General features: G+C 47.5%; 1 protein-coding gene across 10 annotated transcripts in view; it reads left to right on the top strand.

Moving 5' to 3' along the window:
• CENPE (centromere protein E) overlaps positions 1–15,173 on the top strand; it is a 205,722-nt gene that overhangs the window by 104,716 nt on the left and 85,833 nt on the right. For 6 of the 10 annotated variants that reach the window (XM_073571795.1, XM_073571797.1, XM_073571799.1 and 3 more), the window contains one exon: positions 10,501–10,845. The exons of 3 other annotated variants lie outside the window; for them this stretch is intronic. In XM_073571795.1, the coding sequence (XP_073427896.1) occupies positions 10,501–10,845 (345 nt within the window). The remainder of the gene's footprint in view (positions 1–10,500; positions 10,846–15,173) is intronic. One more of the 10 variants, XM_073571793.1, reaches the window with a different exon arrangement.

Below are 15,173 nucleotides of genomic sequence, written 5' to 3'. Positions count from 1 at the left end.
CTATTTTTTACTGACTTCCTGAAGCACTAAATTGGTTTTGTAACCTCATTGAGCTTTGAACTTCATAGCCAGGTGTATCAAATCATGAGAAAAGGTATTTCAAGTGGCCACTTGCAAGTAGTTCTCCTATTTGATTCTCCTATGAAGAGTGGCATCATGGGCTCCTGAAAAGAACTCTCAAATGATCTGAAAACAAAGATTATTCAACATAGCTTTTCAGGGGAAGGATACAAAAAGTTGTCTCAGAGATTTAACCTGTCAGTTTCCACTGTGAGGAACATAGTAAGGAAATGGAAGAACACAGGTACAGTTCTTGTTAAGCCCAGAAGTGGCAGGCCAAGAAAAATATCAGGCAGAGAAGAAGAATGGTGAGAACAGTCAAGGACAATCCACAGACCACCTACAAAGACCTGCAGCATCATCTTGCTGCAGATGGTGTCACTGTGCATCGGTCAACAATACAGCGCATGCATAACGCCTTTTTGTATGACCAAACCTCTCAATCTTTGTTTCATCAGTCCACAGGACCTTCTTCCAAAATGTAACTGGCTTGTCCAAATGTGCTTTTGCATACCTCAGGCGACTCTGTTTGTGGCGTGCTTGCAGAAACGGCTTCTTTCGCATCACTCTCCCATACAGCTTCTCCTTGTGCAAAGTGCGCTGTATTGTTGACCGATGCACAGTGACACCATCTGCAGCAAGATGATGCTGCAGGTCTTTGGAGGTGGTCTGTGGATTGTCCTTGACTGTTCTCACCATTCTTCTTCTCTGTCTTTCTGATATTTTTCTTGGCCTGCCACTTCTGGGCTTAACAAGAACTGTACCTGTGTTCTTCCATTTCCTTACTATGTTCCTCACAGTGGAAACTGACAGGTTAAATCTCTGAGACAACTTTTTGTATCCTTCCCCTGAAAAGCTATGTTGTTTTCAGATCATTTGAGAGTTGTTTTGAGGAGCCCATGATGCCACTCTTCATAGGAGAATCAAATAGAACTACTTGCAAGTGGCCACCTTAAATACCTTTTCTCATGATTTGATACACCTGGCTATGAAGTTCAAAGCTCAATGAGGTTACAAAACCAATTTAGTGCTTCAGGAAGTCAGTAAAAAGTAGTTAGGAGTGTTCAAATCAAGAAAATGATAAGGGTGCCCATACTTTTGCACTGGTCAAATTTTGTTTAAATGCAGATTGCACATTTTCTGTTAGTACAATAAACCTCATTTGAATCCAGAAATATAACTGAGTCCATCAGTTATTAGATATATGAAACTGAAATAGCTGTTGCAAAAACCAAAATTGTTATAAAGAAAAAAGGTTAACATTAATAGGGGTGCCCAAACTTTTACATATGACTGTGTATGTATATATATATTCACTATGTAATGAACTATGTAAGTGGCAAAAAACAGTTTTCAACGAAAACATACTAAATAACATTTGTGCAGTCTGTGAATTTGTTCTAAGAAATAGAATTGCCTCCATCAGATCCTCCTTCATAGATGACCTAAAATCTGACCTAATAATTTTAAGGCCAGAGAACAACCTCCCTACACTAGGGTTGGAGGCAAAGCCGTAACCACATGGGCAACATCTCTAACAATTTCCGGGTATAAAGGAATTGCCTCGTGCACAGTCAATTTTGATGAACGGTTGAATTTTTCTTTGAGAGCAAGTGAAACATTTTGCTGAAATATGGTCAATCTGCTTGCTATAGGAGACGGAGTGAAATCTTTTTCCTTGCAGCAACGCTTTGCCTGCTCCATATCATCAAAATACTTGTCAAAGTCCAACTCCTCATCTGATGAGGATGAAGATATGGCAGCAGTAGCACTCAGGACCCAAGTCCTCTTGCGCCTGGCAGTCCTCCTGTGGGCCACTCATCCTAACTGCTACCTCAGTCAGAGCTTCTTTTCCTTTAGTAAGCTGTTGATCATCAAGCAATATACGATGACATGGGTCCACATAAACAGCTGCCAGAAAAATTTTATTTTCCAATAGCTGTATCTCTCCGTTTCATTGAAGCAGAAATGCCATCTGCGATTAAATCTCCTCTTTGGGACAGTCAAAATAGCAAGTTCTTCCACTCCCTTATGAAAATGCTAGGAGTTAAATCCTCAGCTTGTAATTTTTTAGTCACGGTAAATAGGTGATTAAGCAATTCCTTCAATTCAGCCACCTGTGTCCTTTGACCTTCATTTAGGGTTACCTGAGGGTTCACCATATCTATAAGAAACGGTTTTAGCCAGGATCAAAACTGGGGGGGGGCAGAAGAACCTCATACTGCACACCTCAGCTGCTGCAGAACCTTATACTGCACACCCCTACACTTGAAAATAAAGCCTGCACCTTAAGATGTGGTGAATGCAGTCTATTTATTCCAACTATCAATTGATGTTGATGTGTTACTGAAGACGAGCAATGCCTGTCCTGGGCGTCCTTTTGGGCAGCTATGAGGTGTACCTGACAAGTGCTAAAAAAAAAAAAAAAAAGGAGTGTTAGTCTGTGTGCTACCCGGCTTTCATTCTTTTTGGTACAGATAAGATATGGATAAATGGATAGAGCAGATTTCTAATCTGCTTTTGCTATTGAAAACATTATCTATGAGCTCAAAAACCTTTCAGGTGATGCGGTTTTTTTAAAAGCTGATCTGCTTTTGCAGCTGAAAAATGTATCCTCAAAAAACGCAGCAAAAACGCTGTGTGTGAATGCAGCCTTAGATCAGGAATAGAACAGCCATTTATAGGACATTTCATAACTTTCCCAAATTCCTATGAAAAAATATTCAGCACATTCTGCATTGAACTACTGTACCCAATTTATTATATATTTTAGGAGTCGGACCATTTTATACCGACTCCACCAAAATGAGCTCCGACTCCACAGCCCTGGTCGCCTGCCTTCTGCTGGTAAGCCCCGGGAGCGCGCGGTTCAGTTTGAATCGGCCGCGACTGAACCGTGACCCGGAAGTGGCACCGTCGCCCGGGCTGGCCCCCGGAAGTGACGCGGTCGCCCGGGTCGCAATCCAGCCGGCCGAAAACCGGAAATGACGCGGTCGACCCGGAAGTGGCCCGGGGCTTGTGACGCCGCAACCCGGAGGCGCGGCCGGCCTGAGCTGGCCGCGATCTGCCCGCTTCGCCTGGCTGAGGCCAGGATCCGATGCCACGTCCGGGGATGCCCTGCGGTGAAGATGTGTTGTCGGGACCGCTTATTAGATGTAGAGGCGGCCCGGCAGAGGGACATCAAAGGTGATGCCTGGAGTAAAGAGCCCCCCCCCCCCTCAGTAGGAAGCGACCCCGTCTCCCAGGAGCAGCGCTACACTGGGTATGCTGAGGGACCCTCAGGTGGGTGTCAGCTTGCAGAATTCTTGAGGTGGGAAGGGAAAGGCTGGGCCCCCCGATCCTCACCATCTGCTCGGAACGTTCAGATCCTCTCGTTCCTATCTGCAGTGGGACAAGAAAAAACACTTAAGGGTGGTGAGGGGAGGGTCCTTTTAAACTCTCATGGTCCCACTGTGGATAAGAAGGACGTCCAGGTGGTGACCTGGAAAATACCTTTACATGCTGACCCCGAAGGGAATCAAAGAACTCTATCAGAGCGTGTCTGACTGAACAGTTCTTTCCCGTTTGAGGAAACAAATTTCTTCTCCCTCGTCCAGACTCCCTCAGCAACGTTGTTTAGAAGAGCCCCAACCCATAGGGCTTGCATGTGTAGAGACAACTCGAGTCACTGTTGTTACTCAAGGAACCCCTTTGGTCAAATCTCCTATTTTTTGCTCCACGGATCCAAAGAATGACTGACTAGTTTTTGAAGACAGTGTCATGTGTCGTCCTCACTACCCCTTTAGGGAGACCTGATTTCTTAAGAAGTCCCACTGAAGATCCATGGTGAGTATATGTGCCCACTGACCTGCTGGCATACAGGACATAGATTTCCTCAATGTCATGGATGGGTACTGCGATGCTCTCAACACCTGACCCACAATTTTTATCCCCCTTTTGTCTTCCTGGATGTGACACTCCTGCTTTTGGTTGTCTAATATAAGCTCCAGGAACTCCTGTACCCTTTTTGGCTCGAGCTCTGAGTCGGACCATTTTATACCGACTCCACCAAAATGAGCTCCGACTCCACGACTCAGACTCCACAGCCCTGGTCATGACCTGTATTTGGTTTTTCCCTTCACCCATGACAGCACCACCTGAGAGAGGGATCCGCCCCGCCAGAACAGGAACCTAATGAGACATAAGGGGCGGCACCTCTCCCCCCGCTTCAGTTGGGTTCCTGTCCTGGAAGGAACCCCACGGTCGGCGGTGCCTGTCATGGGCGAAGAAAAGAAAATGAACCCAGCCCCGTCCCGGCACGGGAATAACAGGTGTCTCACCTGTAGCGTCGGCCGTCGGGTGCTGGATGCGCAGTCCCTGGGCCCTCCGGGGTTCCGGGTTCGTGCGGGCGCCGGTGGGATCCCCGGGGTCTGCGGGAAGCCCCCACCGCGCCGCCCTCCCCTCGCGCACGCCGCATCTCGATCCCCATAGCAGGGGAGAGACGCTGACGTCAGCGGCGCGTTGCATGCTGGGTGCGCCGGCTGACGTCAGATAAGGGCGACTGTATAATGGCGCCGGGTGTGACGCCGGCTTTCTGAAGCGGTCGGCCGGCGGTCGCAGGGGGGAGGGGAGAGACATGCAGAGGCGCGTCATTTAAAAAGAGGAGGCAGCAGCAAACGGGCGGTGCAACATGGAGTCAGAGCAGGAACGTTCAGCGTCCCTGCCTCCCTCTCCGCCCTCTGGCAGAAAGCATGGAAGCCATTCCAGCAGCAGTCACCCCAGCCGCAGGTCGGGGGACTCCTCAAGATCCAAAGAGCGCAGGTCACGTGCTCCGACGCAGCCTCCGAGTCCGGTACCCTTGATTTCGGGTGGTGAGTTATCTTCGTGAATGTTAGCATTATGTTAATAGGGGCTTCTGTTGTATGCTTCACCCTGTAGGAAAGGCCCAGAAAAGCGGGAAGCAAGAAGACCAATAGGGATTGTGCTATATGTAAATCTCCCCTAGCAAGAGATTGGCAAAAAGATCTCTGTGCTGCGTGCATTCAGCGGACTATGGCTGAGGAAGCGCCTAGTTTCGCAGCCAATCTGATATCTGCCCTAAGGTCGGAAATGGAAGGCTCAATTAAGTCCCTATTGAAAAAAGGGGAAAAAAACCAGGAAGGATCCACCTAGTTCCCCCTCGGATTCCGCGTCAATGTCATCTCAGGCGGAAAAATCATCCTCCTCAGACAGCGACATGGGGGGTAAACCATGTTTCCCCATAGAAGACACAGACGCCCTCCTAAAGGCCATTAGAACTACAATGGGCCTACAGGAAGAAAAGGCGGCTAAAACCCTAGAGGACCGTCATGTTTGGGGGGGCTTCAGGAGAGGAAAAAACGAAAATTTCCATTAAACAAGAAAGTCCAGGCACTTGAGAGAGAGTGGAAAGCCCAAAAAATCGGGGGCCCTTCCATCCACCTCCAAGAGACGATATCCCTTTGATCATAAGGATGCGGAGATATGGGACAAAATCCCCAAAATAGATGCAGCAGTGTCCAGGTCCTCCAAAAGGTCGTCCCTACCCCTGGAAGACGCAGGGGTTCTTAGAGACCCGCTAGACAAGAAAGCGGACTCATATTTGAGGCACGCATGGGAAGCGACAGCAGGAGGACTAAAACCGTCGATAGCGGGCACTTGCACGGCACGCTCCCTCGTGATCTGGCTGCAGCAATTAGAAGAAAAGCTGGCTTCAAGGGTCCCAAGAGAAAAAATCTTATCGGAGATGTATCTCTTGCATGGGGCAGCAGCTTTTTTGGCCGATACCTCGGTGGACTCTATGCGGATGACAGCCAGGGCAGCGTCACTATCAAATGCTGCTAGACGCGGGTTATGGCTTAAGGGCTGTCCGGGTGACCTTCAGTCCAAGGCCAAATTATGCTCTCTCCCCTGCGATGGTCAATTCTTGTTCGGCAAGAACTTGGACGATATTCTGGAGAAAGCAGGCGATAAGAAAAAAGGCTTCCCCAGATTCCCTATGGATCAGAGGAGACAGCCCTTTCGGAGGGGGAGATTCAATAGGGGGCGTCCTCCCGCTGACAGGAGAAGATGGGAGGATAAGAGAAAAAAAGAATCAGGGTTTATGTTTGGTGGAGGCACCTCCACCTCAAAGAAGTCGCCACAGTGACGCCAGTATTCCAGTGGGGGGGAGATTGGCACTCTTTTTCCAAGCTTGGGAAAAGATCTCCTCCAATGCCTGGATCCTGACCATCCCAACAGAAGGCCTGAAAATTCCCTTTATTAGTCAGCCAAAACCCGTGGTCGTCATCACACCCATCAGGAAGGTGACCGAAGAGCAGGTGGCCTTAGAAACAGAGATCCTGAGCCTGATAGACAAGCAGGTACTCTCCGAGGTACCACGCATACAGGAAGGAAAGGGGTTCTATTCACCCCTTTTTCTGATTTAAAAAAAAAACCAGATCAAACATTCAGGACAATCATAAATCTCAAACGGCTCAATCTATGGATAAGGAACTCGACCTTCAAGATGGAATCAGTAACTACGGCGGTGAAGCTGCTACGCCAAGATTGCTTCATGGCCGTAGTCGATTTAAAGGATGCGTATTATCACATCCCTATCCACCCAGATTACCAGAAATACTTGAGGGTAGCACTTTATATTCAAGGCATACTAAGGCACTTTCAGTTCAGGGCTCTTCCGTTTGGCATATCTATAGCCCCGAGAGTTTTCACCAAGGTCATAGCGGAAGTGACAGCCTTTCTCTGGATTCACGACACGGTCATACCATACCTGGACGATTTTCTTATAGTGGGCAGCTCAGAGGACCACTGTACAGCGCAGTTGACCCGGGTGATCAACACCTTGCAGGAATTAGGGTGGATAGTCAATTTCAAAAAATCAAAATTGCAACCCCTAAAAAAACAGACCTTCCTAGGATTTATACTAGACTCAGAAAGGCAAGAGTGTCTGCTCCCCAGAGTCCAAAATAGAAAAGGTGCAAAATCTGGCCTTGACGGGCCAAAACCAACCACGTATGACATTAAGAAGAGCAATGTCCCTGCTAGGTACCCTAACATCCTGTATTCCGGCGGTCAGGTGGGCTCAGTTTCACACCCGGCAACTCCAGGGGGAGATATTAACAGCACAAAGATCGCTAAGAGGGCATTTAGAAGGAAAGCCAGAGCTTTCCTTAAAAACCAGACACTCTCTCAACTGGTGGCTGGACGAGACAAATCTGACCTTGGGAATACCGTGGGACAGACAGACGTCGGATATAATCTTAACAGATGCAAGCTCCTCTGGGTGGGGGGCACACCTAAGGGGCATCATAGGTCAAGGTTCCTGGACTCGTCAAGAAAAGGAAGCATTCTCCAACCTGAGAGAACTGTGGGCAGTGAGCAAGGCCCTAAGTCACTTTATTCCGCTACTCCAGGGTCGAAATGTACGCATCATGTCAGACTACAAGGTAGCGGTGGCATACATTAACCACCAAGGAGGGACAAGATCACACTCCTTAATGGAAGCGGCGAGAGACATTCTGAGCAGAGGAACACCTACACTCCTTGACAGCCTTACATATAAAAGGGGCAGAAAACATAGAGGCAGACTTCCTGAGTCGCAATACCCTGAAGCAGGGGGAATGGGCGCTAAACCGGTTCATTTTTCAAAAAATAACTCAGCTTTGGGGGAAACCGTTGATAGACCTCTTTGCCAACAAGCACAACAGGCAAACAGAAAGGTTCTACTCTCTAAACCCGAGAGAAAAACCATGGGCAGTGGACTCGTTGCACATCCAGTGGAACTTCAGGCTGGCTTATGCGTTCCCCCCAGTGGCTCTAATTCCAACAGTTGTCAGAAAAATCAGAAACGATCAAGCCAGGGTGATTCTAATAGCTCCATTTTGGCCAAAAAGGCCCTGGTTTGCTCTGCTACGAAGGATGTCCCTCTCCGATCCATGGGTTCTGCCAGAAATCCCGGACCTACTAGCTCAAGGTCCAATATTCCACGCTCAGGTCAAAGGATTCCATCTGACGGCGTGGAATTTGAAAGGTCGCTTTTAACGGATAGAGGGTTCTCCCCCGGGTTGGTGGTCACCCTGCTAAAGAGTAGGAAACCAGTGACGACTAACCTCTACGGCAGAACATGGAATAAGTTCCTGCAGTTCTTAGGTAGGCCGTTAGGAAAAGAACCCCTGATTAATGCCATCCTGGAGTTTTTACAATCAGGGTTGCAGATGGGGTTAGCAGTGAACACACTTAAAGTTCAGGTGTCTGCACTAGGGGCGCTCTACAACTGCAAATTGGCATCAAATAGGTGGGTAGCCAGATTTATTAAATCCTGCCATAGAGCTAGGCCTATCCCAATACCCCGGATAGCCCCCTGGGATTTAAACCTGGTGCTAGAAGCCCTTACAAAAGATCCGTATGAGCTATTACATCAGCTACCCCTAAAGTTTCTGACCCTAAAAACAATCCTGTTAGTGGCCCTTACGTCAGCCCGCAGGATAAGCGACTTACAGGCTCTCTCAGTAAATCCACCTTATGTCTTTCAGGATAGGGTAGTGTTAAGAACAGACCCCGCTTATCTGCCCAAAGTAGCATCAGATTTCAATCGGGGCCAGGAAATTGTCCTTCCATCTTTCTGCGAGAACCCAAAAAATCTGGGGGAGGAAAAATTCCATAGTCTGGATGTTAAGAGAGCTCTCGTAGAATACATATCTATGACTAGCCAGTGGAGGAGGTGCCAGGAAAGGCTATGGGGTTTCAAAAGGGACTATTGCTAGATGGATTAGGGAGGCCATTAGTGTAGCCTACACACCTAGTGGTATCCCGATTCCTGACGGCATCAAGGCTCATTCCACCAGAGCCGTGGCGACCTCCTGGACCGAAAAAGCAGAGGTATTGATTGAACAGATTTGTAAGGCCGCTACCTGGGCCTCACCTTCAACCTTCTTTAAGCACTATAGGTTGAATCTATGCTCCTCTGCTGACTTAACCTTCGGTAGAAGGGTGCTGCAATCGGTGGTCCCTCCCTAAGGTGTTTCGAATCTCCAAAAATCTCTCAGGTGGTGCTGTCATGGGTGAAGGGAAAACCACCATGGTTACTTACCGGTAGCCGGTTTTTCCGGAACCCATGACAGCACCCGTATATTCCCCCCCTTTTTCACCATATGGGTGTGCACAATTAGTAGGGTGTTTTTTGAGTGTTGTGGTGTTGGATTAAACATGTAACTAACCGGGAAGACCTCTGTGTTCTGTAACCCAACTGAAGCGGGGGAGAGGTGCCGCCCCTTATGTCTCAGTAGGTTCCTGGCCTGGCGGGGCGGATCCCTCTCAGGTGGTGCTGTCATGGGTTCCGGAAAAACCGGCTACCGGTAAGTAACCATGGTGGTTTTCCTCTGTTGGCTCTGTATCGAATACAGCACATCTGGGACATTCGGTCTCATTCTATCCACCAACTCTGCACCAAAGACTGTCCAGAAGTTGACGCTTTAATCCAGGTCTGGGAGAAGATCCCTCAGGAGAACATTTGACACTTCATCAGGAGCTTGCCCAGGCGTTGTAAGGAGGTCATACAGGGACATGGAGGCCACGCACACTACTGAGCATCATTTCCTTGTCTTAAGGAAATTCCACTAAAGTTGGACCAGCCAAATTCAGACCTCCATGGGATATTAATTTTGATTTACATTGATCATTTATATGTTTTATTGTTCTCATTCCACTATATAATAAAGATTTGAAACTGGAATATTTCATTCAATGATATCTAGGATGTAGTAGTTTTTTTTTGTTTTTTTTTTAAATTCATTTATTAAACTTCAGAACAGGAAAAAAAAATGTACAACATACAGTACATAGTTGCTTGTGGTTATGAACACTATACAGAGCATTCATATTACCGTCTATATGTTAAATACTAACATAAATTGCACACTTATTAATATACATCGTAATATATGCATAATCCCTCAAACATATATAGAGAACAGGCTATACATAAGCATGTATATTAGCCATATCTCACAAGCCTTTATCGTGTTACTCAGATAATATAGTTTAAGTATAAGTTCCTAAACTACAACTACTTCAACTGTTAACTAATTTGCAGCCTAATGTCTTGCACTATATTGTCTCATATGCAATTTCTCCATCTTACAAAGTCAGATGAGAGGAATTCCACCTCTCCCAGACTTTTTCAAATTTACCCGGGCATCCCTTGTTCTGGTATAACATGCGCTCATATGGGACAATTGAGTCTACCAAGTCAATCCAGATTTTAAGAGAGGGACATGAATTTCCCATCCACCGTAGTGCCAATACTTTCCGTGCCATAAACTGCGTCTCACGTAGAAAAATCCTGACATAGTGACTCCAAATCTCATCCTAGGATGTGGTATTTTAGTGTTCCCTTAATTTTTAAGTAGTCTATATTTTTTTTTTTTCCTCTCTTCCTATAAGGAGGCCTTGAGATCTGAAGGAGAACGTGATTTAAAAAATGAACTTGAGAAGCTGAAAGAACAACTCAAGGCTGTTGAAGAACAACAGTTAATGGCTGCAGAATATAAAGATGTTGAAGATTATACTATTATGGAGACAAACATGCCTGAAGAAAATGTCACAAAAAATCCCACCTTGTTAGAAGAAATTCAGGAAGAGAAGCTGGAGCTTCTTGGCAAACTTAGTTTACTTCAGGGAGAATTACACAAAAAGACTGCACACACAGATGAACTCCAGTGCAAACTGGAGGGGATGATTAATGAGAATGCCCATCTCCAAGAAAACCTGGAATCTGTCTTATCATGTGTAAGTTAACTAGTGAAGTTATTTGAAATCTTTTATTTATTTTTTTATCCCTGTGCTTCTTGATTCAGAACCCTTTAATGCTACTCCATCTGAGAACAGCATGACATACGGTCAGAGATCCGGATTCCTGCGATGTCTCCTGTATTGGGCTGCTTGCTGCAGTTTTGTTTAACCCCTTTCTGACTGGATAGTACGTCAGCGGTCAGACTCCCCTACTTTGAGGTGGGCTCCGGCGGTGAGCCCACCTCAAAGCCGCGACATGTCAGCTGTTATGAACTGATATTATGCCTATTAACTAGTTAAATCGCGCTGACAGTGGGCATTTAACTAGCGATTCCGGCCATCAGGCCGGACGTGAGCTCATCGCCGACCCCTATTACGTGATCGGCGGTCGGCGATGCGTTGCCTGGACAACCAGAGGTCTCATAGAGAGACCTCTATTGTTGTTCCAGGCATATCGCTTTGAGCGCCGCCCGGCACAGTAGTAAATCTACATATGGGCGATCTGCTCATCGCCCATATGTAGCAGAGCCGATCGAGTTGTGCATGCTATTGAAGCATGCCAAAAGTTAAAAAAAAAAAAAAAAAAAATCGCCCCAATCAAAATAAAACAATAAAAAAAAAAAAATCACACATACACATTAGGTATCGTCGCGTTCAGAATCGCCCGATCTAGCATTACAAAAAAAACTAACCCCATCGCTAAGCTGCGGAGCGAGAAAATTTTTTTTTTTTTTTTTTTGTTGCCGCAACATTGCATTAAAATGCGATAACAGGCGATCAAAAGAACGTATCTGCATAGTAGTGGTATCATTAAAAACATCACCTCGGCCCACAAAAAATAAGCCCTCATCCAACCCCAGATCACGAAAAATGGAGACGCTACAGGTATCGGAAAATTGCTTTTTTTTTTTTTTGTTTTTTTGTCAGTAAACGTTTGGAAATTTTTTTCACCACTTAGATAAGAGAACATACACATGTTTAGTGTCTATGACCTTGTAATGACCTGAAGAATGATAATGGCAGGTTAGCTTTTGCATTTATTGAACTTAGCAAAAAAGCCAAGCAAAAAACAAGTGTGGGATTGCACTTTTTTTGCAATTTCACCGCACTTGGATTTTTTTTTCCTGTTTTCGAGTACACAACATGGTAAAACCAATGATTCTGTTCAAAAGTACAACTAGTCCCGCAAAAAATAAGCCCTCACATGGCCATATTGACGGAAAAATAAAAAAGTTGTGGCTCTGGGAAGGAGGGGAGCGAAAAAAGCTCCGGTCATGAGGGGGTTAAAATTACTGTTTCTCCTACACCTCATTGGGGTACACAGAGACAGTGGGTGTTATGCTGCTGGCCACTAGGAGGACACGAAGTAAACCAGAAAAAAAAAGTTAGCTCCTCCCCTGCAGTATACACCCTCTCGCTGGCTGAGATTTCTCCAGTTCTTTACTTAGTGGCTGTAGGAGGCACTTGGGTCTGGTTTCAGACCCCACCGTTTTTTTTATTTTCTGTAAATTTTTATTTTTTAAATTAACGGAGTGAAGGGGGCGACGGTACCTTTCTACGGCCCGTTCTCCCCCGAACCAACAGGCAAGCATGCGGAGTATACCTCCCCGTACTCTTTCCTGCGACGAATGGGGCTTATTCTCTGATGTTGGTTCCCTTACGGTCGGTACTCCACGGATACGAGGGCAAGCGCAATAGGACGTAGCAAAGGAGTGCATGGAGAAGAACTTGAGCAGCGCTTTTTCGGATGCTCTGAATTAGCCCCAGAGCTCTCCATCACCTTACCACAGGGTGGATCGATTAAGCAATACCCCTTTAAGACCTCCTCCAGCTCTGCTACATCACCCGGAGGATGAGACAGCTGGAAGAACCCGGATAGCCAAAAATTTAGTCCCCGGCTTTTCTGGCCTGCTAGGCCGCAATTTGAATAGCGCCTACCGCGGGTAGGCCAAAAATTAGTCCCCCTGGCTTTTCCGGCCTACTAGCCCACAATTTGATTAGGGCCGCCCGCGCTAACGTCACCGCCCCCTCCTCTTGGCGCATCTCATTACTTACGAGACGCGCAATTGTAATCTCCGGGGCCATGTCTTCAGCTGCCGTTAACCCTTTCAAGAGGGCTATGCCTGCTCTGGACAGCCGGATACCTGGTGACACCACAGGGCCACTGTTTTTCCTCCCGGGGGACACAAGACCATGGGTAAGCTGCATCTGCCCTCAGATTAAAGCTTAACCCCTTCCCGGCACATTCCCTCCAGCTGCAGACACTCTGCCGTTAACCCTTTCAGGAACGCTATGCCTCAATCTAAGGAGGCTGAACGGGCTGTTAAGAAGCGCACTGCATTTTTTACCGTGTGCACCACTTGCAAGTCTGCCTTACCCAGTGCACAGACTAATCCGTTATGCACGGACTGCGACCCAGACTGTGCCCTGACCTGCGCTCCAATGTCCCTCGCCGCCGCTGCTGACGGGCCTCCTGCGTTTAGTAACCCTGAGTGGGCTGTGTCCCTGTCACGGTCAGTGGAGTCTCTGACCCAGGCTATATTCTCCCTCCGGGAGGACTCTTTAAGTCAGAAAGCGTCCTTACCTCCCGAGGAGGGCTCTGGCGTCGGCCGGGAACCGTCCACCAGTAGGGGCCATACTTGTCCAAGGGATGGTCAAGTCTCTAGAAAGCGGACCCCTGACGCGTCCCCTAGTCATGTTCGCGCCTCAGCATCGGCAACTCCTGTCTCTCGCTCGCCCTCTCCTGAGGTTCACAGCGAGCACGACTCTGAATTCGAATCTGACACGTCAGCCCCTCAGAATCCCCTAACTGATCAAGAGTCGCTTGATTCTCTTATAGAATCAATCAACAGGATTCTGAGGTTGGATGAGGAAAATATTCCCGCTCCAGCACACCCTATCTCATTTAAGAAATCCTAGCGTGTGCGCAGGTTATTTACCAGCCGTCTAGAAACATAGGGATCGGCCACATGAGCAGTTCACAGGGCAAAAGTCTACTCAGGCTAAATACCCTTTTCATCCAGACCTAATGTAGGATTGGTTACAGTCCCCTCAGGTGGACCCTCCTGTATCGCGTCTTGCTTCTAAAACGCTCCTATCTGTTTCTGAGGGTTCCTAAGTCAGAAACCCCCTCCGATTGTCAAATTGACTACCTTGCCCGTTCAGTTTTTTGAAGCTTCAGGAGCAGCGTTTTTGTCAATCTTTCGCTGCAATTTGGGTCACTAAGGCAATGGCCGCTTGGGCAGAAGTCTTGGTCTCATACAGACCTAACCGCTCTTGGAAACCCTGGCCTAGGGCTTCTGGATCTAGGGGAGTCAGATCTCATAGATCTACCCAATGATGACAAGTGGGTCAGGGAGCTGGTGTCCTCCAGATACAAGATAGAATTTTCTTCTCCCTCTCCAACTCTGTTTTTCCTTTCCTCTCCCCCCCCCCCCCCCCCCCCCAAGAAAAAGACGAGCCTTCCTTCTGGCTGTTCAGGCTCCGCTAAGGGTCGGAGTCATCATTCCGGTCCCTCATCACGAAAGGTTCATGGGATTATATTCAAACCTTTTTTTTGTGGTTCCAAAAAAGGACGGGACGATGCAACCCATTCTGGATCTCAAACTGTTAAATCAGTTTGTCAAGGTACGGCGATTCCGAATGGAATCTCCGATCAGTTGTCGCTTCAATGGAAAAAGGAGAGTTCCTAGCATCCATCAACATCAAGAATGCTTACCTTCACATTCCGATCTGCCCGTCCCACCAGTAGTTCCTGCGTTTTGCAATTCACGAGGAACACTACCAGTTCGTTGCCTTGCCCTTCGCCACCGTCCCCAGGGTTTTTACCAAGGTCGTGGCGGCTGTCATGGCCATTCTCCACTCTCGGAGAGTGGTGGTGTTACTGTATCTGGACGACCTGCTCATGAAGGGTCCGTCCCTTCCAGCCTGCGAGGAATCCATTTGTAACAGTAAATAGACTTTCTCGCCTGGGGTGGAAGATAAACTTTGAAAAGTCTTTCCCAAAACCGGCTCAGCAGATTTCCCTTTTAGGAATGATCTTGGACACTTCCCGCGGGTTGGTCATTCTCCCTCCAGGAGAGACCCAAGCCTTACAACAGGCAATGCGGACTCCTTCCCGACAGGTTTCTCACTCCATTCGTTTTCGCATGAGAGTTCTCGGAAAGATGGTGGCAGCAATGGAAGCAGTTCCATTTGCACAGTTCCACCTCCGTCCCTTACAACACGCGTTGCTGTTAGCATGGGACAAGAACCCGTTCTCACTTGACCGTCGGATCCCTCTGTCCCTGCGGTCAGGCAAGCCCTCAGGTGGTGGACACTGACGT

Source organism: Dendrobates tinctorius, unplaced genomic scaffold (assembly GCF_039654945.1).
Source record: "Dendrobates tinctorius isolate UK_male_01 unplaced genomic scaffold, ASM3965494v1 ptg000030l, whole genome shotgun sequence".
Taxonomy (NCBI): Eukaryota; Metazoa; Chordata; class Amphibia; order Anura; family Dendrobatidae; genus Dendrobates; species Dendrobates tinctorius.
The sequence above is the reverse complement of the archived record's forward strand: the minus strand, read 5'-3'. Positions and strand labels throughout refer to the sequence as shown.